General features: G+C 49.5%; 3 protein-coding genes across 3 annotated transcripts; 1 reads left to right on the top strand and 2 right to left on the bottom strand.

Moving 5' to 3' along the window:
• trim65 (tripartite motif containing 65) lies at positions 1-14,125 on the bottom strand. Its single transcript, XM_079757372.1, has 8 exons — positions 14,078-14,125; positions 13,233-13,676; positions 13,006-13,101; positions 12,279-12,509; positions 2,490-2,658; positions 1,601-1,690; positions 768-985; positions 1-320 (listed from the first exon to the last, which is right to left on the bottom strand). The coding sequence occupies exons 2-8, from the start codon at positions 13,656-13,658 to the stop codon at positions 12-14; spliced, it is 1,539 nt and encodes a 512-aa protein (XP_079613498.1). The 5' UTR covers positions 13,659-13,676; positions 14,078-14,125; the 3' UTR covers positions 1-11.
• A 38-nt stretch (positions 14,126-14,163) lies between these two features.
• On the top strand, positions 14,164-19,441 carry mrpl38 (mitochondrial ribosomal protein L38; the record flags this gene model as incomplete). The annotated part of the gene is given in 10 exon segments (XM_079757064.1): positions 14,164-14,199; positions 14,204-14,309; positions 14,930-15,118; positions 15,341-15,472; positions 15,955-16,157; positions 16,523-16,595; positions 16,966-17,011; positions 17,657-17,815; positions 18,288-18,424; positions 19,297-19,441. Coding segments are annotated over 10 exon segments (1,218 nt in total). The 3' UTR covers positions 19,434-19,441.
• A 228-nt stretch (positions 19,442-19,669) lies between these two features.
• fdxr (ferredoxin reductase) lies at positions 19,670-27,175 on the bottom strand. The gene is made up of 12 exons (XM_079757063.1): positions 27,022-27,175; positions 26,824-26,927; positions 25,851-25,946; positions 25,149-25,271; positions 24,895-25,008; positions 24,652-24,753; positions 23,896-24,003; positions 23,420-23,504; positions 21,844-22,043; positions 20,963-21,134; positions 20,322-20,495; positions 19,670-19,809 (listed from the first exon to the last, which is right to left on the bottom strand). The coding sequence occupies exons 1-12, from the start codon at positions 27,107-27,109 to the stop codon at positions 19,679-19,681; spliced, it is 1,497 nt and encodes a 498-aa protein (XP_079613189.1). The 5' UTR covers positions 27,110-27,175; the 3' UTR covers positions 19,670-19,678.
• Positions 27,176-27,719: the final 544 nt, after the last annotated feature.

Below are 27,719 nucleotides of genomic sequence, written 5' to 3'. Positions count from 1 at the left end.
GGGCGCTGTGCTCACGTGGAGCAGAGCGTGACGCAGACGCCCTCCCCGACCCAGCAGGCGGGGAACAGCGTCCGGCTGAAGGCGCAGTGGAAGGCGTGCAGCCGCGTGGCCCCGTCGCCGTAGTAGGTGAGCGTGCCCGCCTCGTAGTCCAGCAGAAGGCCCAGGCGCTTGTGGCGGGAGTGGCCGGCCAGGATCTCGCGGTGGCCCCCGTGCCAGGCGCTCAGCTGCTGCTCGTCCAGCTGCAGGCTCCAGGACAGCTCGTTCATGCCCACCATGCAGCGCTTGCCCTTCTCCTTGCGGGGGATGTCCTCGTAGGTCACCTGGGGAGGGAGGGTGAGGATTGTGAAGGGCGCAGCAGAATGGGCTACATTTAGCATACAGCAACAGATAGCATTCACCCTTTTAACATATAGTGACATTTAGCATGTAGCACCATTTAGCATACAGCAACAGATAGCATTCACCCTTTTAACATATAGTGACATTTAGCATGTAGCACCATTTAGCGTATAGCACCACTTAGCGTGTAGCACCACTTAGCGTGTGGCACCACTTAGCGTGTGGCACCACTTAGCGTGTAGCACCACTTAGCGTGTGGCACCACTTAGCGCGTGGCACCACTTAGCGCGTAGCACCACTTAGCGCGTAGCACCACTTAGCGTGTAGCATCCTTAGCGTGTAGCACCGCTTAGCGTGTAGCCCACTTAGCGCGTAGCATCCTCAAGCATACAGGACCCCTGGCCGGGCCGTGACCCGGCCCCTCTCACCCCCAGGTAGGCCCAGGGTTTGGACACCTCCAGCTCCCAGTAGTGCTGGCCGCTGGAGAAGCCCTGGAAGCAGAGCACCTGCCAGGTGTGGTCGAAGCGCGCCTCGTTGGCCAGCACCTGCCGCGGCCCCGAGGTCAGGTGCTCGGCCCGCCGGTTCTCCTCCGACAGCAGCAGGTGGCCGTTGGCCGTGCGCGGGTCGAAGGTCAGGGAACACCTGTCTGCAGACGGGTGGGAGGGGGAGAGGGGGGGTCAGACCGTGGGGGGGGACAGGTTGTGTCGCGTGTCGGAGCTCTGGAGGTAGAGTGGCGGAGAACTATCCATTATTCAGGATTAGGGCTTTAATATTTAACTCCTAGCTGGAAACGGCGTCTTTATGCTCCTGCTTTGGTGTTCTGGTCTTCAAAAGTATTACTATTGAACTACAGCGTGCATGTTTCTGCTTCAGTCATATTATCAATTTTAGGGATCTGAACTCCAATAACCTTCTGAGACCTAAAGAGATTAATAGACAGACAGACAGACAGACAGACAGACAGACAGATAGATAGATACACAGAGACCTAAAGAGATTAACAGATTCATAGATAGATAGATATCTATAGGTCTCTGTGTATCCATCCATCCATCTATCTCTTTAGGTCTCTGTGTATCTATCTATCTATCTATCTATCTATCTATCTATCTATCTATCTATCTATCTATATACACACACATCTATATATATATATAGATATGGATATATATATGTGTGTACCAATCGTATGCTGTAACTGCATGGTCCAGTGTTTGGATGTGGTGGGTGTGGGAGCAGGTGGGGTCCCCACTGGACTTACAGGCGTTGAGGCCCTCCTTCCCTCCAGGGTGGCATCGAGCGGCCGGGCTGGGAACCACAGCCAGGACTGGGCGCTTGTCCTGGGGGGAACCTGAGAGAGAGAGAGCACGGGGCGTTGAATGGTTCTCTAACCTTTCCTACTAGTCTACCTCCTCTAAGATATTTTTTCAGTACCCCCTTCACCGACCGCAAAACATTTTTGGAGGAATTTTTACAATGTATTGATAATGTATGTGCGTTCTATTCACAGTGTTTACATGAACACTAAAAGTGTGCAAATACTCCTGTTTCTGGATGCCCTTTATTTTTCTTGAATTTAAATTTCAACCACGTGTACATTTTTCTTGTATTTCTATTGTCTAGCGGGGTGGGTAAAAGGGTGAAAACGTTTTTCCTTAATCTTCTGAGTACCCCCTGCATTACTCCAAAATACCCCTAGGGGTACACCCCCCATTTGAGAAAAGCTTCTCTAAACATTTACACTTGATTCAGCAACACAAATGATTGGGTGGTTAAACGCTTAAACCTGGAGCGCTCCTTCTGAATGAGGGGGGGTCTGGTGTAGGGATCGCCCGATCAGGATTTTTTAGGGCCGACGCCGATACCAATTTTTTTTCATCAGCCTTAGCCGATACGGGCTGCCTATTTTCTTGAGCCGATATTTAGAGCCGATACTGCTTTTGCTCCCTCAATTTACATCATAAATGACAAAATGATTATAACAAATGTTACAAGTGTTAAAATGTTAAAATGAACATTTATTGAACTGTCCATCTGTAAATCAAGGCAAGAAAATAAAACAACCATAAAAAACCTGAGTAAAAGACAAATGTCGGCCGGCCGATATATCGGTCGATCACTACTCTGGTGGTCAGGAGAACATCACCTACCTTGTTTGTCCTGGCCGACCACGGCGCTCACAGCCTTCTCCAGGTCCTCCGTCACCAGCTTGGATACGCGGGAGAGGACCTCTGTGATCCCGTTGAGACGCTCCTGCAGATTGGGCGTCATGTCCACTGGAATCTCCTTGAAGCTGGGAACCCTCACCAGCGTTGACTCCTGCCCAGGGAAGACAGAATGGTCGGATCAGTTTTTTGTTAGGAAGAGGGCTAACCTCATCAAAGCATTGCCAAACAGCGCTCAATGATTGTGTCGGTCTGATTGCACATTGCATGTCATTATATTGGACCACGTGTACGGCTTCTTGAGTCATGTACGGAATAAGAATGCCGGATGAATAAAAGCAAGGCAAAATAACAGAGGAACATGGGTTGGCTAGGACTTAAGAACTCAAGCTTCCTGCATCAAAGGTTTTCTCAGCCTACCAATAAGATCAGGCTACAACCCCTTTCTTTGAAAATCTTATTTTAATCACAAAATAGTGATTCCACTACGAAAAAGGGTCATGTGATTGATTTGTAGGAAACAACAGGCCAAACAGAGAAGCATATATACCTTTCTAAGAAGGCTTTTATTATTTTGGGATAACTACACAGACGCATGGCATACACTCTCTTCATCAGCCTAGATAATAGCCTTATCTAAATATTCTGAATGATATTCCCACTCAGCAGCAGGCCTAAGGAACCAGGCTACAGTGGATTCAATTGTCGACTGAAGGATATTCTTATCATGGTATATTTTCTTCACAGAAATGCTGGGTTATCTTTTTTAAGTAGCCTCATGCGCCAATTTAACTAGAATGTATCTAACCCTTGATATACAGGAGTACTCATTAACAGAATACACTGAAATTGACAACATAGGAAGAGGCAGAAATATCCAACATATTGAATCAAAGACACTACAAGTCAGGGGACCACAGCAGGTAATTACAGCTGATTGGAAATTGGCAACCTGTCTTGTACCAGATAGAAAAGCAATTAAGAGCCTGCAAGAAATCAGTGCTGCATTTCAGAAGGTACAGCAGACGCAATGGCCATGCTCAGGTTTTGTGTAGGAGCTGCTTTCGTCGTAGCACTTTGGATGACTGAAGGTAAAGCACATTGTAGTGGACTGATTTATTTATTTGAGGAAACTGTAGGCTTACTATCAATTTATCTTTAGGTCTGTGGTTGAGCATAAATTTAGTAGTGTTTTTTTACTTTCATTGGCGGTGAGCAGTTGTGCTAAATGCGTGGTCCACTTGTGAAATCTCAATGGTCGCCGTAAGCTAAATAGTGCTATATGCTAAATGTTGCTATGCTAAATATGGCTATATGTTAAAGTTGTGTATGCTAAAAGGTGCTGTATGCTAAAAGGTGCTGTATGCTAGAAGGTGCTGTATGCTAGAAGGTGCTGTATGCTAAAAGGTGGTGTATGCTAAAAGGTGGTGTATGCTAAAAGGTGGTGTATGCTAAAAGGTGGTGTATGCTAAAAGGTGGTGTATGCTAAAAGGTGGTGTATGCTAAAAGGTGGTGTATGCTAAAAGGTGGTGTATGCTAAAAGGTGGTGTATGCTAAAAGGTGGTGTATGCTAAAAGGTGGTGTATGCTAAAAGGTGGTGTATGCTAAAAGGTGGTGTATGCTAAAAGGTGGTGTATGCTAAAAGGTGGTGTATGCTAAAAGGTGGTGTATGCTAAATGGTGCTATATGCTTAATGTTGCAATATGTTAAAGTGGTGTATGGTAAATGGTGCTGTATGCCAAATGTTGCTAAATGCTAACATTGCTATATTCTATTGTGCTAAGTGTTGCTTTATGCTATATGATGCTAGTGTTAGATGGTACCTTATCCTTAATGGTGCTAAATGTTAAATTATGCTGTGTGCCAAATCTTCCTCCATGCTAAATTATGCTACATTCTATACACAAAATGTCAGCACATGCTAAATGCTAAATGCTACGTGCTAAATGTTGCCCTGTAATTGTTTTTAGTCTCTTGCGCCTCATTTGGAGGGACCAACGGGAGATCCGAAGATGAGATCGGCCTGGGAAGTAAGGGATTAAAAGGCAATGTATATATTTGACTGTCTCCTTCAGTCAGAGTAGTTCACTTGATGATTTGATTTTCAGATGTTCCACAAAAAAACCAAGCGGATGTCATTGACATGCAACAACTAATTGAGGCCCTGTACCAAGACCGCTATGCTATAGAAGGTACGCTCGCTCCAGGTTGTCTGTAACTTTAACTCTAGCATTCAATGAAATGTTGTAAATATTTTCTGTTTCAACTGAACAGAATACCTCAAGTCTGCCGCAAAAGCTAGGGCCTCTGACGTCTCCCTGGCCTATGACCACGTGACCACATCCCCCATGGCCTCTTCCAACGTGACTCAAGCTTCTGACCCCCAGGCCTCTTCCAACGTGACTCAAGCTTCTGACCCCCAGGCCTCTTCCAACGTGACTCAAGCCTCTGACCCCCAGGCCTCTTCCAACGTGACTCAAGCCTCTGACCCCCAGGCCTCTTCCAACGTCACTCAAGCCTCTGACCCCGTGGCCTCTAATGTGACTCAAGCCTCTGACCCCCAGGCCTCTTCCAACGTGACTCAAGCCTCTGACCCCCAAGCCTCTTCCAACGTGACTCAAGCCTCTGATCCCCAGGCCTCTTCCAACGTGACTCAAGCCTCTGATCCCCAGGCCTCTTCCAACGTGACTCAAGCCTCTGACCCCCAGGCCTCTTCCAACGTGACTCAAGCCTCTGACCCCCAGGCCTCTTCCAACGTGACTCAAGCCTCTGACCCCCAGGCCTCTGCCAACGTGACTCAAGCCTCTGACCCCCAGGCCTCTGCCAACGTGACTCAAGCCTCTGACCCCCAGGCCTCTGCCAACGTGACTCAAGCCTCTGACCCCCAGGCCTCTGCCAACGTGACTCAAGCCTCTGACCCCCAGGCCTCTGCCAACGTGACTCAAGCCTCTGACCCCCAGGCCTCTAACAACGTGACTCAAGCCTCTGACCACGTGACCACATCCCCCCTGGCCTCTGCCAACGTGACTCAAGCCTCTGACCCCCAGGCCTCTGCCAACGTGACTCAAGCCTCTGACCCCCAGGCCTCTGCCAACGTGACTCAAGCCTCTGACCCCCAGGCCTCTGCCAACGTGACTCAAGCCTCTGACCCCCAGGCCTCTGCCAACGTGACTCAAGCCACTGACCCCCAGGCCTCTGCCAACGTGACTCAAGCCTCTGACCCCCAGGCCTCTGCCAACGTGACTCAAGCCTCTGACCCCCAGGCCTCTGCCAACGTGACTCAAGCCTCTGACCCCCAGGCCTCTGCCAACGTGACTCAAGCCTCTGACCCCCAGGCCTCTGCCAACGTGACTCAAGCCTCTGACCCCCAGGCCTCTGCCAACGTGACTCAAGCCTCTGACCCCCAGGCCTCTGCCAACGTGACTCAAGCCTCTGACCCCCAGGCCTCTGCCAATGTGACTCAAGCCTCTGACCCCCAGGCCTCTGCCAACGTGACTCAAGCCTCTGACCCCCAGGCCTCTGCCAACGTGACTCAAGCCTCTGACCCCCAGGCCTCTGCCAACGTGACTCAAGCCTCTGACCCCCAGGCCTCTGCCAACGTGACTCAAGCCTCTGACCCCCAGGCCTCTGCCAACGTGACTCAAGCCTCTGACCCCCAGGCCTCTGCCAACGTGACTCAAGCCTCTGACCCCCAGGCCTCTGCCAACGTGACTCAAGCCTCTGACCCCCAGGCCTCTGCCAACGTGACTCAAGCCTCTGACCCCCAGGCCTCTGCCAACGTGACTCAAGCCTCTGACCCCCAGGCCTCTGCCAACGTGACTCAAGCCTCTGACCACGTGACCACATCCCCCCTAGCCTCTAACAACGTGACTCAAGCCTCTGACCCCCAGGCCTCTAACGTGACTCAAGCCTCTGACCCCCAGGCCTCTAACGTGACTCAAGCCTCTGACCCCCAGGCCTCTAACGTGACTCAAGCCTCTGACCCCCAGGCCTCTAACGTGACTCAAGCCTCTGACCCCCAGGCCTCTGCCAACGTGACTCAAGCCTCTGACCCCCTGGCCTCTAACAACGTGACTCAAGCCTTTGACCACGTGACCACATCCCCCCTGGCCTCTAACAACGTCACTCAAGCCTCTGACCCCCAGGCCTCTGGCAACGTGACTCAAGCCTCTGACCCCCAGGCCTCTGGCAACGTGACTCAAGCCTCTGACCCCCAGGCCTCTAGCAACGTGACTCAAGCCTCTGACCCCCAGGCCTCTGGCAACGTGACTCAAGCCTCTGACCCCCAGGCCTCTGGCAACGTGACTCAAGCCTCTGACCCCCAGGCCTCTGGCAACGTGACTCAAGCCTCTGACCCCCAGGCCTCTGGCAACGTGACTCAAGCCTCTGACCCCCAGGCCTCTGGCAACGTGACTCAAGCCTCTGACCCCCAGGCCTCTGGCAACGTGACTCAAGCCTCTGACCCCCAGGCCTCTGGCAACGTGACTCAAGCCTCTGACCCCCAGGCCTCTGGCAACGTGACTCAAGCCTCTGACCCCCAGGCCTCTGGCAACGTGACTCAAGCCTCTGACCCCCAGGCCTTTAACAACGTGACTCAAGCCTTTGACCACGTGACCACATCCCCCCTGGCCTCTGCCAACGTGACTCAAGCCTCTGACCCCCAGGCCTCTGCCAACGTGACTCAAGCCTCTGACCCCCAGGCCTCTGGCAACGTGACTCAAGCCTCTGACCCCCAGGCCTCTGGCAACGTGACTCAAGCCTCTGACCCCCAGGCCTCTGGCAACGTGACTCAAGCCTCTGACCCCCAGGCCTCTGGCAACGTGACTCAAGCCTCTGACCCCCAGGCCTCTGGCAACGTGACTCAAGCCTCTGACCCCCAGGCCTCTGGCAACGTGACTCAAGCCTCTGACCCCCAGGCCTCTGGCAACGTGACTCAAGCCTCTGACCCCCAGGCCTCTAACAACGTGACTCAAGCCTCTGACCCCCAGGCCTCTAACAACGTGACTCAAGCCTCTGACCCCCAGGCCTCTGCCAACGTGACTCAAGCCTCTGACCACGTGACCACATCCCCCCTGGCCTCTGCCAACGTGACTCAAGCCTCTGACCCCCAGGCCTCTGCCAACGTGACTCAAGCCTCTGACCCCCAGGCCTCTGCCAACGTGACTCAAGCCTCTGACCCCCAGGCTTTTAACAACGTGACTCAAGCCTCTGACCCCCAGGCCTCTGCCAACGTGACTCAAGCCTCTGACCCCCAGGCCTCTGCCAACGTGACTCAAGCCTCTGACCCCCAGGCCTCTAACAACGTGACTCAAGCCTCTGACCCCCAGGCCTCTGCCAACGTGACTCAAGCCTCTGACCCCCAGGCCTCTGCCAACGTGACTCAAGCCTCTGACCCCCAGGCCTCTGCCAACGTGACTCAAGCCTCTGACCCCCAGGCCTCTGCCAACGTGACTCAAGCCTCTGACCCCCAGGCCTCTAACAACGTGACTCAAGCCTCTGACCCCCAGGCCTCTAACAACGTGACTCAAGCCTCTGACCCCCAGGCCTCTGCCAACGTGACTCAAGCCTCTGACCCCCAGGCCTCTGCCAACGTGACTCAAGCCTCTGACCCCCAGGCCTCTAACAACGTGACTCAAGCCTCTGACCCCCAGGCCTCTAACAACGTGACTCAAGCCTCTGACCACGTGACCACATCCCCCCTGGCCTCTAACAACGTGACTCAAGCCTCTGACCACGTGACCACATCCCCCCTGGCCTCTGACCCCCAGGCCTCTAACAACGTGACTCAAGCCTCTGACCCCCAGGCCTCTAACAACGTGACTCAAGCCTCTGACCACGTGACCACATCCCCCCTGGCCTCTAACAACGTGACTCAAGCCTCTGACCACGTGACCACATCCCCCCTGGCCTCTAACAACGTGACTCAAGCCTCTGACCCCCAGGCCTCTGCCAACGTGACTCAAGCCTCTGACCCCCAGGCCTCTGCCAACGTGACTCAAGCCTCTGACCCCCAGGCCTCTAACAACGTCACTCAAGCCTCTGACCCCCAGGCCTCTGCCAACGTGACTCAAGCCTCTGACCCCCAGGCCTCTAACAACGTGACTCAAGCCTCTGACCCCCAGGCCTCTGCCAACGTGACTCAAGCCTCTGACCCCCAGGCCTCTGGCAACGTGACTCAAGCCTCTGACCCCCAGGCCTCTGGCAACGTGACTCAAGCCTCTGACCCCCAGGCCTCTGCCAACGTGACTCAAGCCTCTGACCCCCAGGCCTCTAACAACGTGACTCAAGCCTCTGACCCCCAGGCCTCTGGCAACGTGACTCAAGCCTCTGACCCTCAGGCCTCTGGCAACGTGACTCAAGCCTCTGACCCCCAGGCCTCTAACAACGTGACTCAAGCCTTTGACCACGTGACCACATCCCCCCTGGCCTCTAACAACGTGACTCAAGCCTCTGACCCCCAGGCCTCTAACAACGTGACTCAAGCCTCTGACCCCCAGGTCTCTAACAACGTGACTCAAGCCTCTGACCCCCAAGCCTCTGACCACGTGACCACATCCCCCCTGGCCTCTAACAACGTGACTCAAGCCTCTGACCCCCAGGCCTCTGCCAACGTGACTCAAGCCTCTGACACCCAGACCTCTAACAACATCACTCAAGCCTCTGATCCCCAGGCCTCTGCCAACGTGACTCAAGCCTCTGACCCCCAGGCCTCTGCCAACGTGACTCAAGCCTCTGACCACGTGACCACATCCCCCCTGGCCTCTAACAACGTGACTCAAGCCTCTGACCCCCAGGCCTCTGCCAACGTGACTCAAGCCTCTGACCCCCAGGCCTCTGCCAACGTGACTCAAGCCTCTGACCCCCAGGCCTCTAACAACGTGACTCAAGCCTCTGACCCCCAGGCCTCTGCCAACGTGACTCAAGCCTCTGACCACGTGACCACATCCCCCCTGGCCTCTAACAACGTGACTCAAGCCTCTGACCCCCAGGCCTCTGCCAATGTGACTCAAGCCTCTGACCCCCAGGCCTCTAACAACGTGACTCAAGCCTCTGACCCCCAGGCCTCTAACAACGTGACTCAAGCCTCTGACCCCCAGGCCTCTAACAACGTGACTCAAGCCTCTGACCCCCAGGCCTCTGCCAACGTGACTCAAGCCTCTGACCCCCAGGCCTCTGCCAACGTGACTCAAGCCTCTGACCCCCAGGCCTCTGCCAACGTGACTCAAGCCTCTGACCCCCAGGCCTCTGCCAACGTGACTCAAGCCTCTGACCCCCAGGCCTCTGCCAACGTGACTCAAGCCTCTGACCCCCAGGCCTCTGCCAACGTGACTCAAGCCTCTGACCCCCAGGCCTCTGCCAACGTGACTCAAGCCTCTGACCCCCAGGCCTCTGCCAACGTGACTCAAGCCTCTGACCCCCAGGCCTCTGCCAACGTGACTCAAGCCTCTGACCCCCAGGCCTCTGCCAACGTGACTCAAGCCTCTGACCCCCAGGCCTCTGCCAACGTGACTCAAGCCTCTGACCCCCAGGCCTCTGCCAACGTGACTCAAGCCTCTGACCCCCAGGCCTCTGCCAACGTGACTCAAGCCTCTGACCCCCAGGCCTCTGCCAACGTGACTCAAGCCTCTGACCCCCAGGCCTCTGCCAACGTGACTCAAGCCTCTGACCCCCAGGCCTCTGCCAACGTGACTCAAGTCTCTGACAACTCTGAGAAGCCCATTCATCACAATCAAAGTGAGGGAACTGGAAGTCATTTATAATAGAGATTTGCACAATATTTTGTGCACTATTTTAGTTGCTAACATTATTCTTTTGTTTCAGATGTTTCACAAACATCGCTAAGCAAAGGTTGCAGGAAACAATATAAGGCCATTGGACTACAATTGCTTAAGGCGATCTCAAATTACAAGGATGTTAAAGAAGGTGAGATGGGTCACGTTTATGGAGCCAGAATCCTGCCATAATTCAAACCTGGGAAAAAAAAGTTTCAAAGGCTTGTAAGTCTGGGTTCGAAAACTCAACACCTTGTAAAAAAGGTTTTGCAACACTGAAAAAAGATAGTAGCCTGAAAAAAATATTAAAACATCTGCAAACATGATTGTGTTCTATTTTATCTTCATCATTTTCACCAACACATTTTCAAAGTTTAAAAAATGTCACCAGCGCATTTGCAGTTTCAAATCTGGCACTGTTCTAACAGTGTATTTCATTGTTTCCCGGTTTTGAAACCTTGTAAATGGGATTCTGCAAACAGGTGTTCATACATTGAGAAATAAGTTTTGAAAGCTTGAATATTTATTTTTAAAAACTTGTAAAGGTGTAAATTTACACCATTGCAATGTATTTTTTCAGAACTGACTTTTCAGCACTGACTTTTCAGAGATTTGACCACACAGGCGCAAGCTTTGAGTCACGTGATTATTGGAAGTGTTCTGTCGCGCATTCGTTTTGAAACTCCTGACAGTTAAAGTTCGGAACAGTGCCAGTGCCAGATTTGAAACACAAATGCTCTGACATTTTTCAAACTTTGAAAATGTGTTGGTGAAAATGATGAAGATAAAATAGAACACAAAATCATGTTTGCAGATGTTTTAATTTTTTTCAGGCTATAATCTCTTTTTTCAGTGTTGCAAAACCTTTTTTACAAGGTGTTGAGTTTTCAAACCCAGACTAACAAGCCTTTGAAACTTTTTTTTTTTCAGGTTTGAATTACGGCAGGATACTGGCTCCATACACGTTGCTTTGACTATTATTAATATGCAAATTCTGTTTCATGGACGGATGTTTTTGCTTCTTTAAACCCAACAGTAAGACGAGAGTCGGATCAGGTGAACGCCGAGGCCTCATCAGGAACTGACCCCAAAGCAGTCGGGGCTGCTTTGGATGCCAACGATTTCGCCGCTCTGAATAATGTTTTAACTGTACAACAGCATAATGGACAAGAAACTGACTCTAACGAATGTATGCCTTGATAATAAAACATTGAATTCATACTGTAAAATGTTTGAGTTATCTTACTTTTATCCTATTAAGCCCCTCATCTTTTGTGCTTCTGTGGTGATTTTTTTTTTTAGTGTTTCTTATCTTGTTGTACAGCACTTTGTTTAAAATTGTGCTATATAAAGTGGATTGGATGAAGGCAGCGCTGTCGCAGTTATCTTCAGTAATAGCATTTGTGTGGGGGAACTACTTGACAAATGTGATACTTGTACTAGTGTATGCTAAAATTGAAGATTTCCCTTTATAATGCAATGGACTCATTCTAACTCCTGCCAAGGCTAAATTTGCCTTGATTTGAAGCCTGCACTTGGGTGTAAAACAAAATTGTAACTATACATGGCCTAATCTCATGAGTTTTTTTCACCATGACAAATCCGTGACCAAGCGACGGTAAAGGCATGTTTGTTTCTCTAGCGAGCATTTCCATAATGTTTGAATATATTCTGAGCTGATCAGTGTAAAAAAAAACAAGCACTTTTATAGGACGAACATTGATGCAGCGCAATTGGGCCGCATCAACGAAGGATTACATTGCAGATCAGGGATGGAGGGTTCTGCACAGTACTAGACCATATTTCAAAAGTTCCCTGCATTTTTCTCTTGGTCCCAAAATGATAAAATACGGTTTAGGTTTGAAATATCAGTTTTAATCACTGCGAAAAACCTGCATTTCCTACTAACTGACATTACCAGTTGGGAAAGGAAAATGACCTTCAAAAAATAATCCAACGAGTCCCGTCTTTAACTTTATGGTACTGGAGTAGAAATCCAAACCTTGATGAGCTCTGGATCGGGGAGATGATGCAGCTCCTCGATGCGGTGCTGGCTCTGTCGTAGCTCCTGGGCCCTCTCCTGCAGCTGGGTGAGCCTTGCCTCAGCCTGGGCCAGGGTGCCCAGGTTCTTCCGCTCGATGAAGTGGTTTGTGGTTTCCTGCTTCTCGTCCAGTGCTTCCTTGAGGCTGCAGAATTTGGAGTCCAACCAGATGGAAGTCTGCTTGAGAGAAACCTACAGATTGGGGGGGGGGGGGGGGGGGGTACATGTCATCAAGGAGCAGGCAGCTGTTCACGGATGACAGCAGGCAGCAAGCAGATATTGGGATTTGATTTCAGAACCCTTTTGGCTAGGAGTCAAACCCCCCTTACGCACTTATTGTATGTTGTAACTCCTGGCCCTTAGTAGTAGTTAGTAATAGTAGTAATAGTAGTTAGCATTGTGTAGCATCTTATCCTAGCTATTTCTGTTGTATACAGGGAATGGGTTAATCTAGCAATTGTTAGTGCTTCCCACTTGGTTCTATTAACATCCTTACTGTACCGACAGCGATATGTTGTTTCTATATATTGTTGTTTCTCTTTCTTCTGACAAATGTACTTATTGTAAGTCACTTTGGATAAGAGGATCTGCTAAATGCCCAAAATGTAAATGTGAATGTTATACCTCAACGATAAAAAAAATCCCAAACCCAATGTATGTAGCGGTGATAATATGTATGCCACAATACCTTGGCTTTTTCAATGTTTTCCGTCAGTACGCCAATACTCCTGTCATTTTCTTTGATGAGTTTTTCCACCTCTGCACTCTTGCTCTTCAGCAACAACTGTTAGAGAGCACATGGGAATAACGTGAAATGCATTGCGGTGTCTTAATTACCAGGAAGAAAGCTGTAAATGCAGTTCCAAGATCCATCAAAGATGTGTTTATAATGCATGTTTGTAATGATGTCAGTACCTCTTGGGTCTCCCGCTCCGTCTCCAACAACACCTTCTGGTGGGAATTACAGTTTGATACTCCGCACTTGATGCAAACTCCCTTTTTGTCCTTCTTGCAGTAATACACCAGGGGCATGTTGTGCAGATCACACAGTATAGCTGTCGCGCCCCTTCCATCCCTGCTAGCCGGCTCTGCGCCAGCGCTGCTGGGGCTGTTCGCTGCCTCCGTCATGACGGCGAGGTTCACGTTGCGGTTCAGGACGGGCCTGGTGGGGAACTTCTTGCTGCAGATGGGACACTGAGCGGGGAGGTCGGACTTGCCCTTGGTGTCCCAGTGACGGGTGATGCATTCCTCACAGAAGGTGTGACCACAGGGGATGGTCACAGGAACCCGGAACGTGTCGAGGCAAATAATGCAGGTTAAATTTGGATTCTGACTCTCCATCTTGATCCCGCGTTGTATCTGAAATAAAAGGTTTTGTTTTTTTAAAATTTTGACACATTCCAGTTTATCATGTACTTATTACTACTGCCTGCATACTCTGTTTATTACACAGACTTGGATTGATTAAAGGGGGGCTTTTCCCCACACTGACATGACTGGACATGCTGATGGTTAATAAGTCATGGTTTAGTCCCAGACTGTGGACCAGCCGGTTAGGACTGGTGAGGGCACCGCTAGCTAACACACAATACTAACTTCAACCAGCTGGAAGGCTGGCTAACGATAGCATAGCTAGCCTATATTAATGGCATGGCTTTCCTGGCGCACAACTCAAAACAAAAACACACATTCACTCGTTATCACGCGTTCATAAACGTGTGGTTACACATTCAACAGCAGCGATATCGAGAGGTTCCTACCAGGTCAACACGTCCATCATCTGGGCACAACGGAGGAGCGTCCGGGGAGGCGGGTTCGTTGGTGACGTCATAGGCGGGCGTTACGTATGGCGCGAACGACTGACGTCACTGCCGCCGCTGCCTGACTGCTGGGGAAGGAGATCCAAGATGGCGCTGCGCATGGTGTGCTCCTCGGCGCTGCGAGCCGGGACGGACGTAGCGGTCAACAATGTCAGGACGTTTCGGAATTCAGGTTAGGATTGCGGCTACTGGGTGTTTTCTATTGAGTTAACGGTTTGAGTAAATGTGTTTGACGTGACACGTGTCACCGCAAATTGAATAAGCTCAGGCAGCGTTGGCTAGGCTCAGGAGGTATAGCGGGTTGCTAGCTCGATCCCCGGCTCCTCCTAACGGAGTGTCGAGGTGTCCCTGAGCCAGACACCTCACCCTGACTGCTCGCGACGAGCTGGCTGTCGCCTTGCAGGGGCGACACCGCCGTCGGTGTGTTAATGTGTGTATAAATGGTTGTGAGTCGCTTTGGATAAAAGCGTCTGCTAAATGTAAACAGCTCAGTGGTCTGTTGTGACCCCGCCTGGTGCTTCGCAGCCCGTGAAGGTTACCGTATGTTTTGTAATGTGACGAGGCGTTCCTTCACTAACATTGTGTATTAGCCTGACAGATGAAGACCCACAATCAGTAAAACCCTGAGTGACTACATCGGCCTTCTTTAGTTAATCTCCCATCTGTGAAAACTAAGTGCTTTGGCCCTGCTGAAGGGTCCTGTCAACCCTACTCTGTAGTGATAATGTGTTTAAGGGTGTTCACTTAGTGTTTTTATCACCCCTGACCTAATTCATCGGCATGTCCCAACAGCCCGTGTTTGTCGCTGGACCCCCCCGCTCGGTCCGATGCCCAATGACGAGGTCGAGAGTGAAAACCTGGAGTCTCTGGAGAAATACCGCAGCTACACGCGCTACTTGAAGAAAGCCGAGGAAGAAAAGAACACGTCCGTTTGGTGGAAAACCTACAGAAAACATGTCGAGGATCGGGATCCTGAACATGGTAGGAGACCCGTAGTGGATATTGATGACGCATCTGCTCAATGTCACTGGTTCAAGTTCTTAAAAAAAAAAAGACTCACAACTCATGAAGCTAGAAAGACTAATATTTATTGTAGCAGATATTTTCAATGCATGCCGTCATGATGTATATACCACAATGAAGTCCTGTGTCACCGTATCATCAGAGTCCCGACTTTGACGGGAGCGTTGTGTTGTTCCTCAGGGGCTGAGCGGGTAAACATCGGACTGCCACGCTATCGGACCTCCAGGATCGCAGAAGTGAGAGAGCGACGGCAGACCGTGAAGGACAACAAGAAGAACGTCGATCTGGAGCAGGCCACGCGTCTGCGCACCTGTGAGCACACCCTCAGGGATACGGAGTCTCCTGGTCGACACGCATGTTCTGATATTGACCCACTTTACCCTGCATGATGTCAGCAACAGTGGTTGTTTTTGCATGTAAACACAGCCACACAAGAAGTAAATGTATTATAATTACATATATGCATAATATATTATTATCCATTTATTATATTGCAGTATAAATTAATGTCAAGTCCAATGTGATGCTCTGGCTTTTGACCTGAAAGCACATTTGGAGATAACCGTTGCAGTTTGTACGCATATGCACTAATTCTTCATAATAATAATAATACATTTTATTTATAGTGCCCTTTTCATCCGTAGATCTCACAGGGCTACAGGTTAAAAGCAGTGTTGTTAAAAAAAAGAAGAAGAAGAAATAAATAAAAAGGTGTTTAAAAACATCTAAGAGGGGGAGCCTAAGCCTCAATGCTCGTGAGCACTTCTTTACTCCTGATCCTCGTCTGTCGACAGTCAAGATCCCCCTGGACCGCGTGCAGGAGGGCTGGGAGAGGAGCTCGGGCCCCTTTCAGATCCAGCGGCTGGCGGACCACTACGGCGTCTTCAGAGACCTCTTCCCCAAGGCCTTCTTCCTGCCTCACGTCTCCCTGGGCATCAGCTATGGTCAGGAGAACAGCAACAGAGTGCATTATGGGAACTGCCTCACACCGACCGACGTAAGTTTAAAGATTGTCATGTTCTTGTGAAAGTAGGTCGTTCCCCTTGGTGTTTTTAAGAGGTGACCCATTCGTCTCTCTACGCGCTTGATCTCTGGGTTGTGGTTTACTTTATTGGTAATGATTTAGGGTGTAGACCGGGAGGATATGGGAACAGGAATGGGATTAACAACCACTCCAGGCATGCCAAGGATGATGATCTGACATGGCCGAATTTGTTTGTGTACCTATGGACTTGATACACCAATTTGGATAGTGGCGTTACGGTCGGTAGGGAAGTAACAGATAAAGCACATTTTCCGACGTAATTAAATTATGTCTGGGAGGGCATCTGTCCAGAAGTTAACCTTGTCTGTGTGCTGCAGGCCTCGCTGGCTCCGCAGGTCGGCTTCGAGGCGGAGGAGGGCTCCCTGTGGACGCTACTGCTTACCTGCCCAGGTGAGCTGGGGCCCCGCCCCCTTCACACTCACACAGCTCCGTATGACAACCCTGCCCCAGTGTTTAATCCACTGATGGAAGCAACATGTCTGAACTGGTGAGGGAGTGTACCTAACAGGGGTGGAGCTAAGGAAGAGTATTTATTTAGAAAGTAAGACACAAAATCTGAAGAATTACATATTCCAATGCATCAGACAGTATTTTTGCAAATTCTCCATGTGACACGAGACTTTAACCCCCCCCCCCCCCCCCCCCCCCCCCGAGCCAGCCATAGGCATATTTGACCAGCTGTGTTAAATAGATAGGTCCCCTGTGTAGTCTATAACCAAGTTCTTGTGCCCCCCCCCCCCCCCCCCCCCCTTTATTCCAGATGAGCATCTCCTTGACAACGAGGCAGAATACGTACACTGGCTCGTGTGAGTATTTCAGCACATCAACATGATATGAAACTAAGTATTTGATCCATTTGAGTTTATTTAGCTATTTAGCTATTTATCGCATAGAGACCAGTCACCAGATTTAATTCTCGTGATATAGAGAAATTAATGTCTTTCTGTGTTCAGTTGGAAGTTAAGCTCCATATTCTTGATTTTGAGAGGTCCCGTTTGACAGTTTTATTTTATGTAAAAGTAATTAAGGATTTAATATTAATGAGCTTTGGCAATAGACCACTGCCTGGCGGCCGATCAATCTCTGCCCTCAACGGGCCCAATATGGATCATATCCATATCCCATAACCTCCACTACATTGGCGCCCATAACGGCAAAGCTCTGGCATTGTAGCGGCTGTGTGTAAACCAACGGGTGACGTCATGGATCCTACACTATATGTCTGACAGTCTATGGTCCCCGTCTTTGAGGGACCCTTATGTCTGACAGTCTATGGTCCCCGTCTTTGAGGGACCCTTATGTCTGACAGTCTATGGTCCCCGTCTTTGAGGGACCCTTATGTCTGACAGTCTATGGTTCCCCTCTTTGAGGGACCCTTATGTCTGACAGTCTGTGGTTCCCCTCTTTGAGGGACCCTTATGTCTGACAGTCTATGGTTCCCCTCTTTGCAGGGGTAACATCCCGGGGGGCCAGGTGCGGTCGGGGCAGGAGCTCTGTGGTTACCTGCCCCCCTTCCCCGCCAAGGGCACGGGCTTCCACCGCTACGTCTTCGTCCTCTTCCAGCAGCAGGGCCTGGTGGACTTCAGCGAGGACGCCAGGACCTCTCCGTGGTGAGCAGGGAGACGGGGGCCGAGCCGAAGGCCCTGGTTCTTTAGAACCAACGCTGTTTTGGAATAATATGGGGGGTTCGTCAGGATACTATATTTCCGGTGGTTAAGCGGATGTCAAATATTAATCAAAAGGCCATGCATTCATGAGGAGTCCAAATAGGGCATGTAAAGGTAGTATTTCAAGCCTTGGTTCAGCACTTGGTGTAGATGAAAGGACTGCAGAGCTCTTTAATGGGTCAACCTATTACATTGAGGGCGTTTAGCCGACACTTTTATCAAAAGCGACTTGCAATAAGTACATTTGTCAGGAGAAAGAAAAATGTATCGCTGTCGGTACAGTAAGGATGTTCATAGAACCAAGTGCCAAGCACTAACCATCACTAGGTTAACCCATTCCCGTATACAACAAAGACAGCTAGGATAAGATGCTACACCATGCTAGGTACTATTGCCCTCTCTCTCTCCTGCACAGCCACTCTCTAACCGATCGCACCTTCAAGACGGTGGACTTCTACAGGAAGCACCAGGACTCCATGACCCCAGCCGGTCTGGGCTTCTTCCAGAGCCAGTGGGATGAGTCGGTCACCAGCACCTTCCACGACACGCTCGGTAAGCACCTCTGGAGACGGGACGTCGGAGCGCCGTTGGCTCTTTTCTTTCTCCTTGTTTGTGTACACGGGGAACGGAGGATTTTGCAAAGGAAAAAATGACAAGATACAGAGGGCCAAGTGATGTCTTTAATGCTGGCTCTGTCTTTTCAAGAAAACACATATATATAAATATTATTGACTTCTATATATACATTTCAAAAAATTAAAGTGTTTAAGAATCGGATTATTCATGAATATCATTCAGGCATGTGTTAATACATAGTATACAGTGTAATATCAGACTTAAAAAGGTACAAGATGCAAGATTTGCATGTCTCTCCAGTCCAAACCCCAACCACCCTCAAAAAGCAAGGCCCCTTTCGAGATTCAACAGATTTCTCTGCACTCCTGCAGTGTCTGAGGATTCAAAGATCCCTCTAACCCTTGAAGGGGACATATTATACCACCAGGTGTGAGTGCTGCTTGTAATGGCTAATCACTCACCTGGTGGTATAATATGTCACCGTTAAGTTAGCGTTTACATGAAGGAATGGGTTTTAGAGCACATTTCAAACCTTATTCTTTTGCACATCCTCTACTTTTTTTGAAGGACCCTTCTTGGGTCATTTTATTTTTTAACATAATCTTCCATTTGAGTGTATAGCTGTACGGTTTGTTCAGTGTACCTTCATGTAAATAAATCCTGTTAAACATGGAAAAATGTTAAATTAAAATTGAAGTTTATTATTTGAATTTTATTATTTAAATAATAAAATTCAACTAATAAAATGGAATTTTATTATTTAAACAAAGAAAATCGACAAGTACAACTGTGAGGTGTGGAGGATATGTTAACATTAAACTGTCATCGTGGCGTTCTTCCTCCTGCAGACATGAAGGAGCCGGTGTTTGAGTTTGTGCGGCCCCCCGTGTACCACCCGCCGCAGGTCAAGTTCCCCCACAGGCAGCCGCTCCGGTACCTGGACCGGTACCGCGAGGGCAAGGAGCACACCTACGGCATCTACTGATCCCCTCACACATCCGGAGCTACCGCTGGACGACTTGTTAATATAATAAATTGCTGTTTTTGTATTGGCTGCGTCTTGTTTTGGTCTGCATTGCAACACAGTCCGTGGTTTCACACCATCTTATTCTTGTGGCAAACTGTGTTGAATCTCCAGTGCGATGGTCCTCCAGCCACATGTATCCGTGTAGGTAGCAGCCTTTATTCGCGTTATAAAGAGTCTTCAGAATCAGGAGGTAACTTGGGGGTTTAGGTCCGGGCAGTCTTCAGCATCTCGTCCACGTCCAGAAGCTTCTCCCGGGGTTTCCCCTGGGCCGCGCCCCTCCTCCTCTCCTCCTGGTTGATCTTCTCCCAGTCCAAGAAGGACACCGGCTTCACGCCTGCAACCAATCACACAGGAGAGATTAGATCATGTGGCCTGGAGGTTTAAGGCCGCCATCTTGGTCCGTGTTGACCAACACTTCCAGAATAAACAAGCGACACGTTATTAGTTTGAACGGTGGAAAGGCACCGAGATGTTCGAGTGTGTGAGACACTGCCATAATACATGTACTCAATTCAACTTAATTAGATATTCCATAAAACCTTTTCATCAAAGGTTCCCGAACCCAACTATCAAAGAAATGAGCCAAACGATTCCTAATGACAAGACAGAGCTGCAACAGTAGGGGCGAAAACAGGTGCAGCTCATCAAGTTAATTAGGGGTCTGCAAATGACTGGGTTCATTAACGGCACGAGGAGCACCTGATAGCGGCTTATGATGTTTGTATGTTAAAACGACAGACCCCATTGCTAACTTAAATGATTAAAGAGTGAAATAGGATTATTTATTTAGCAAGTGAGGAATCTCTCACCCCTGCACTACACCAGGTGCCAGACGGAGAGCAGTACCTCTCTTGTCCAGCAGGGGGCCGATGCCCGTGGATCCAGGCTTGGCAGAGGTCCCGTCGAGGCAGCCAGAGGTGAGGTCCTCCACCACGCTTTGCGCCGTGTCGAAGCTGTTGTTCATGGTGGTGGCGATGACCCCGATGGGACCGGTCTTCAGCCAGCCACTGCAATAAAGACCTGGGGGGCACAGTAACTAAAGATATCAAACCAAAACCTCATCCATATAGGAGACGTCAGACATGGAGGAAAGCCATGTGCTCCACAACAAAGGAGAGAAAAAAAGAAAAAATACATAAAGGATAAAATACAATGCACACATGTATATAAATACATAAAGGCATAGATTTAAAAGCAAATGTTTTAACATAAGACAGCAGCCTGATAACATCTGCAAGAGAGGGTAAAGATCTAATGTTACCCAAAAGCTATGCTAAAAAGGTGTTTCCTAGGAGCCTTTTCAGAACTGTCCGCTGTGTGTTTCCTCCTCAGGCTATGGGGAGGGCCGCCCAAAGCTTAAGGGTGTGAATGGAGGGAGTGGCCGCCTTAAACAAACTAGTTTGTACGATGCATGGACCAAAAATCTCTGAACTACAACCGACCTGTAGATACATGCATGTATCTGCAGGCCCCCCCCCCATGAGTACCTGCGGCCTGTTGGACCCGGCCCAGGATGTTTGGGACGATGGCCTTGCGGGGGTCAAAGGGCACGGCGGGGTCGATGGGGAGACTCTTGTAGCCGATGCTGGTGATGACCAGACCGCAGTCCACGGTCTCCACCTCGCCCGTGGGCACGGCCACGGAGCCGTCCCCTTTACCCTGAACACACACACACACACACACACACACACACACACACACACACACACACACACACACACACACACACACACACACACACACACACACACACACACACACAAATAAATATAAACACCCCTCCATAATAATAAGTTGTAATAATGGTAATAATAAGTTAATGTCCCTTTCTTTGAGATTCTAAAAGCGGTGTGTGGAGACACTGGATTCAGAAACACATCCTGTTGAGTTCGGTGCAGTGGGTAGCTGTAAAGGAACGAAAGGCTTCTGTGTGGGAGGTTAAGGATAGGGGTGGGAATTGGAAAAAAAGGGGTGATTCGATAGTATTGCGATTTTTGGGCCACAAATCAATATTATTGATTGTTAACATATTGCGATACAGCATGTACTGCGATTCGCTTCTGCGATTTATTGCGATTCAGTAGGCTATCGCCTCAGTGATATTCTTCGCTCTTTCGGAGTTTGTAGGTATGACCACAACTTTGGGTCGTTACACCTCCTCAGGGGCCGCTAACTCTAAATGGTACCTCGTGAGATGAGTTCAAGTTTGTCTTATTCCCACAGTAGTAAAAAAATAAAAATGAATAAAAAAAGACTGCTATACTTTATCGATAGAATTGCGTGCGCAAGATATCGCGATACTGAACAGAATACATTTCCCCCCCCCACCACTAGTTAAGGAGCCCAAGGGGAGCGGGGGTGTGCTCACCTCCAGGCGGTTCACGGCCAACCGGATCCCGGCCACGCGGGCGCCGTCGGGGCCGGCCAGGACCTCCAGGGGGCTGCGGAGGAAGCGGAGCCCCCAGGAGCGCGACGCCGCCTGCCGCCTCAGTCGCTCCTTCTCCGCGGGGGCGTCCACGGCTGTCTTCAGCATCAGCTCCGTCAGACGCTTCCGCGGCCGCGGGATCACTGCCGGGGGGGGCGACGCAGAGTTCAGACCGTGCAGGGCTCTCAAGTTTTGAACTGGGTTCAGGGGGAGATTTTGTCGGTGGGGGTCAGGACTGAACTGTACGGGGAACCCACTTGATTCCTACCTGTTCCACTGTGGCGCAACTTGGCGTTATCCTGGTCATTTCTCAGCGTTTGAGCGTGTGAACGGGTTGAAATGCGTGCGTCTCACGCCAAATGCGTCATCCTTAAGAGCTTTGCAGACGTATTCGTACTCACTTAATAATCAGTGACGTGTAGATGATGTACATACCAGGAGTGTTCAATTGGGTCAATAACAGTAACATGGCGTTCACAAACAGAAGGTGGCGACAGCCAATCCGATCCCACACTCGTTCCTCCACTCATTCCCTTACAATCACCGGACGTCCATTTAATAATCTATTTCATTTGAGGCAGCAGCTGCCGACTTGTTGTTTCTTCTTCTGCAGAAAATGATTTGCTAATCATTTGCTAGTTTTTACTTTGCTCCCTTAATTTCAATGAAGGCAGCCAAAGTACGAAGGCGTCGCATCACTTCGAGAGCCGCTGATAGATCACCAATGGATACTTTGTTGTGTAATAGAGCTTAGCTATTCTTAGAAAGGAGATTATTCATTTTACCATAAACCCAACTTTAGTCCCCCACAGCCCACCACTATGGTTAAAAAAGATTGTTAAATTGAAATCATACTATAGTGGTAAACCATAGTGGTATGTACTAATCCCAGTGACAAGTCCCTTACAAATGGTCCAAGAGGAGATTAGAATCAGGGGAGGAGGATCTCTAGCTTCTCCCAGTTAATTAAGAACTATGACAGGCTCAAGGCTATAAGGCTCCAAGGCTCAAGGCTCAAGGCTCCAAGGCCTCTGGTACACAAACACTCTGGCCCGTTTCCAGCCCTTCATCCACCGGGTCAAGATCAGGAACGCACATCAGAAGGTCGCACCGACGGCCTTGTCCCGGGGAATCTCGCATGTGGACAATCATCCGTAAAATGTGCTTTAAGAGCATTAAGAGCCCTGCATTTAAACAGGACCTGCATGCTCCCATTCAGACATCCCTAGCCTCCCACCTCGGCTGGAAACCCCATGCTGCGCTCCCAGGATCAGCGAATGTTAGACAAACCAAACTGCCAAGTCCACCCACTGAGACTAAACCAGCAACAGTATGAATACCGTTGTAATGTCCAGAGCTTTCTTCCAAAATGGGATGGGCAGTATTTATTAAACACTTGGGGTGTTGTTTAACGAATAGTGTTGGTTTAATAAGAAAACAGGCCAATGGGGTAGCAGGATAGGAGAATGATGTCCTGTTATGAGAGAAGTGAGTGGAGGGTTAGAGGGACGGCCTGTACCTTTAAGAGCCTCGGCCACGCCCTCAAACTCTGAGGCGACCATCTCAGGTTTGGTGTCTGGCAGGTTCACCATCTCCCTCAGCTCCTAAGAGATTTAAAAGAACACAAATAAGTAACAGTGCAAGGATTGAGCACCAAGACATGGACACTATCAAGTGTAAAAAATACTTAGCATTGTGTAGCATCTTATCCTAGCTATCTCTGTTGCATACGGGGAATGGGTGAACCTAGTGATCGTTAGTGCTTGGCACTGGCTTCTATGAACATCCTTAGTGTACAGACAGCGATATATTGTTGTTTCTCTTTCTTCTGACTAATGTACTTATTGTAAGGCGCTTTGGATAACAGCTTCTGCTAAACTCCCTGAATGTAAATAATTAGAATTTCACTTAATTACGTTTTGACACAGGTTGTTTATGCTTGTCCTTGCAGTGACGAGTGACCTAGTGCAGGTTTAGGGAGATGTGTGGGGGCACCTTGATAGTGCCGGCTATCTGTAGGGGTCCCCTCCGGCCCACAATCAGCACCCTGCGGACCTGGCTCTGGGCCAGGGCGTCCAGGGACCTCTGGGTGATGTCCGTCTTCTGCAGGGCACACGTCACGACAACGGTAAAGGGGCTGGAGCTACGATGGCTAATACAGCTCCTGGATCAGTTTGGACCAATCAGAGCATCTCTTCCCTAATTGGTTCTGGGAATCCATCTAGGCCGTCAATCAGAGGTGCAGGGTGGGTTGATGGATCTTTGAGATTCTAGAATCTTAACAACAGCACCAATACCCACCCAATCACTAAGGAAAAGTAAGAGCAGGTTAGGCAAGTGCAGGTGGGATCGCACGATGGCAGAAGGACGGAGGAGACGTCTATTGCACAAGGGAGAGTGCATACAATTATACAGATGTTTTTGTGTGTGGACAGTGGCTGGTTGAAGCAGCCTCACCTGGCCCGAGTCATTCTGATTGGACTCTGCGGCTGGGGGAGGCTGCACACCTGTTGCACATAGAGCAATCAGTGTGCAACATGACGGCTCAATAGCACCATGTTGCCATGCAGAAGATATCTCCGAGTGCGTGTTGTGATGACCTGTTTAACCTGTGCACACTGATTACACAATGTGCAACAGGTGTGCCTGAACCAGCCATCGGCCTCCACACACACTCCCACAGCTTTCACTGAGTTTTAACTGACTCAAGAATAGATTCTGTTTCTTGCCCGGCTTTAGAGGGGCTCCTACCTTCAGCTCATCGATGGGGGACAGCAGTATTCTGGCCACGTCCAACGCCACGTTACCCTGGCCCAGGATCACCGCTGTCTCGCAGTCCAGGCCGGGGTTCAACTGGACCAGGGAGAGAAGATCACAGATTGTATACGGGCTGTATTTAAATAGCCCTGTTCTAACCTGTAGCCTCTCAAAGCGCTTGACAACAAGTGCCTTACATTCAGTGGCAGTTCCACGTTTAGTTGCGCCCCGATTTACCTCTCTGTTGCTTGGCAACCCGTTGTACCAGCCCACAAAGTCCTTGGCAGGATAGACGCCCTCCAGGTCCTCGCCTGGCACCCCCATGCTCCGGTTCCCTTCGGCGCCATAGCTCTGCACACACACACACACACACACACACACACACACACACACACACACACACACACACACACAGTAGAGTGATGGTTTTCTAATGGCTTTCTATTGAAGAACAAACAGTGTGTCATCATTATTGTTAAGGTGGTCCTCACCAGCACGACGGCGTGGTAGGCCTCCATCAGCTCCTCCACGCTCACGTCCGTCCCCACGTTCACGTTGCCGTAGTAACAGCATCGCGCATGAAGGGCCGTCTGCGTGAACGTGCTGATGACGTTCTGGAGGGGGAGCGACGACAAAACCACGTCAGAGATCTGGCCTTACGGTTACAAAATAATGGCATCTGGATTGTTCATTAGTAATACTTAAAGGCGCAGTGTGTAGGATTTAGTGCCATCTAGGGGTGAGGTCGCAGAACCGACTGAACTCAAACCTCCTCTCTCGTTCCAACGACTTAGGAGAGCTACGATGGCCTGTACTTCCAAAAGGATGTCATTGTCTGCGACAGCTTTAAGTAGTGTCAGGTGATGAGGTTCCTACTTATTTAGTCTGTAAAAGTCATCAGTGCTTACAAGTAAGATAGCGATTATGATTATTTTTATGAAAAAAGTCTCCTTTCTAGAACCGCCCTGGCTTTCTCTAGAAACATGACCGTGCAACATTGCGAGCACCTCCATCCTAAGGTGAAAAAATATAAAACAGTTCGGCCAAGTCCAACAAAATTCTACACACTACAATCACCTTTAACACAGAATGAACCAAATCTTATTTCAGTCCATGCAGGAGGGATTTTGATCCAAGTATCCACTGGATGTGTGTGTGTGCGTGTGCGTGTGTGTGTGTACAAGGACACAGACCTTGACTTCTGGGTGGTCTGGCGCAACGCCAAACCTCACCAGCCCGAAGGGGACAGGAAGTCGCTCGTAAATGTCCACCTGCACATCCTGGCAGGCCTGGGAGAGGTCAAAGGGCAAACGTATTCAGTAAGCTAACGTTTAATCGGTTCACTTTCCTTAACTTATTTTGCTCCCTTCTCCTACTCAGCACCACATGTGTCCTTCAACTGGAACATAGTGTCCTTTATTCAAGATAAGAACACTACCGTTCAAAAGTTTGGGCTCATCCAGACAATTTCATGTTCTCCATGAAAACTCACACTTTGATTCTACAGTTTTCAGCTGTGCTAACGTAATCGCACAAGGACTTTCTAATCATAGATTAGCCTTTTCACACAGTTAGCTGAACAATGCAGTGGTTGCTGGTGGACATGGGCCTCTCTACTCCTATGTGGATATTCCATTGAAAATCTGCCGTTTCCAAAACGTTGCCTTTCTGTAAATAATAAGGACATTTCCAAGTGACCCCAGACTTTTGAATGGTAGTGTACGTATAACATGTAGTCCCTCATAACCTCCATCAGATGTCCTTCCTGTCCTGTGAGGTGAAGCATACCAAGGGCTGAGCATGGGATCACTGTCTCAAGGCTACAGGATGCCAACTAGCGATGTAAAATCTGCCTGGGCATGCTTACTTTTATACATCTGTGTCCTATGTCAGCACATGTGTAACCCATTGTCCTGTATGCCACTGACACTTTATACAGCACCTGATGCGGCAACGTATAGTTAGAGAGAGAAAGTAGTCTTGGGTTGTCCTTACATTATAAAGAGTGTACAACAAGTAGTTGTGAGTATTAACACACTCTCATAGTTTGTACGGGGTGCAAGTTTACTTTGCTTCACAGAAACGCAAACAAAACAAATATAAAAATACACAGCACTAAAAAAATAGTAAGCTATTAGTTAAACCCATTTAGTGGATAGTACTTGCCTTCAGCAGGTGCTGAGCTGTATAGAAGCCTGCAGGACCACCGCCAACAACACAAACCTTCTGGTGGGCGGCTGAAGATGCAGATCTGGTGACCACTCGGAAATCTGAGAAGGACCAACAAGAAGGTCTGGTTAGGGAAGATGTGAATGGGAAGGTTGGTGAGGTGAAGGTACCTCTATCAAGATAACTGTGTCTTACCGCCATTACACCGGTTGATCCGTCTTCCAGAAGTCCAGAGTACATTCAGAGCTGCTGCCTTGCTCAACAGGACCTGAGGGCTACTCATCTTCTTCAGGGTCACAGCATGGACCTTTTCCCGTTGCTGTTGTCTCCTCTCTCTCTCTCTCTCTCTCTCTCTCTCTCTCTCTCTCTCTCTCTCTCTCTCTCTCTCTCTCTCTCTCTCTCTCTCTCTCTCTCTCTCTCTCTCTCTCTCTCTCTCTCTCTCTCTCTCTCTCTCTCTCTCTCTCTCTCTCTCTCTCTCTCTCTCTCTCTCTCTCTCTCTCTCTCTCTCTCTCTCTCTCTCTCTCTCTCTCTCTCTCTCTCTCTCTCTCTCTCTCTCTCTCTCTCTCTGTGGGACCGCTTCTGCTCCCTGCTGCCCGACTGTCAGCCGGGGTCACTGGGAGGGGAGCTCTGATCCCGCAGAGGAAACGTAAAATATAAAGGCACTATTTCACACTCTATTTCCGTATATAGTTTAATTGATTCATTTGTTTACACAACGATTTAACTGTGACACGCGGTGTTACGGCGAGGATCGTCCGTGTATCAACGAAGTCCTAGTTCCGCGTTCATGACGTTCCGTCTCCAGTATTAATAATCTCAACCTCCTCCCACCCAAGACTCCTCCCAACTCCACCCCTCCGCCTCAGATCGACTCCTCCTCCACCTCCTCTCCT

This window comes from Pollachius pollachius, assembly GCF_949987615.1.
Source record: "Pollachius pollachius genome assembly, chromosome: 19".
In the NCBI taxonomy this organism is placed as follows: Eukaryota; Metazoa; Chordata; class Actinopteri; order Gadiformes; family Gadidae; genus Pollachius; species Pollachius pollachius.
This window is presented reverse-complemented; position numbering and strand designations above follow the sequence as displayed.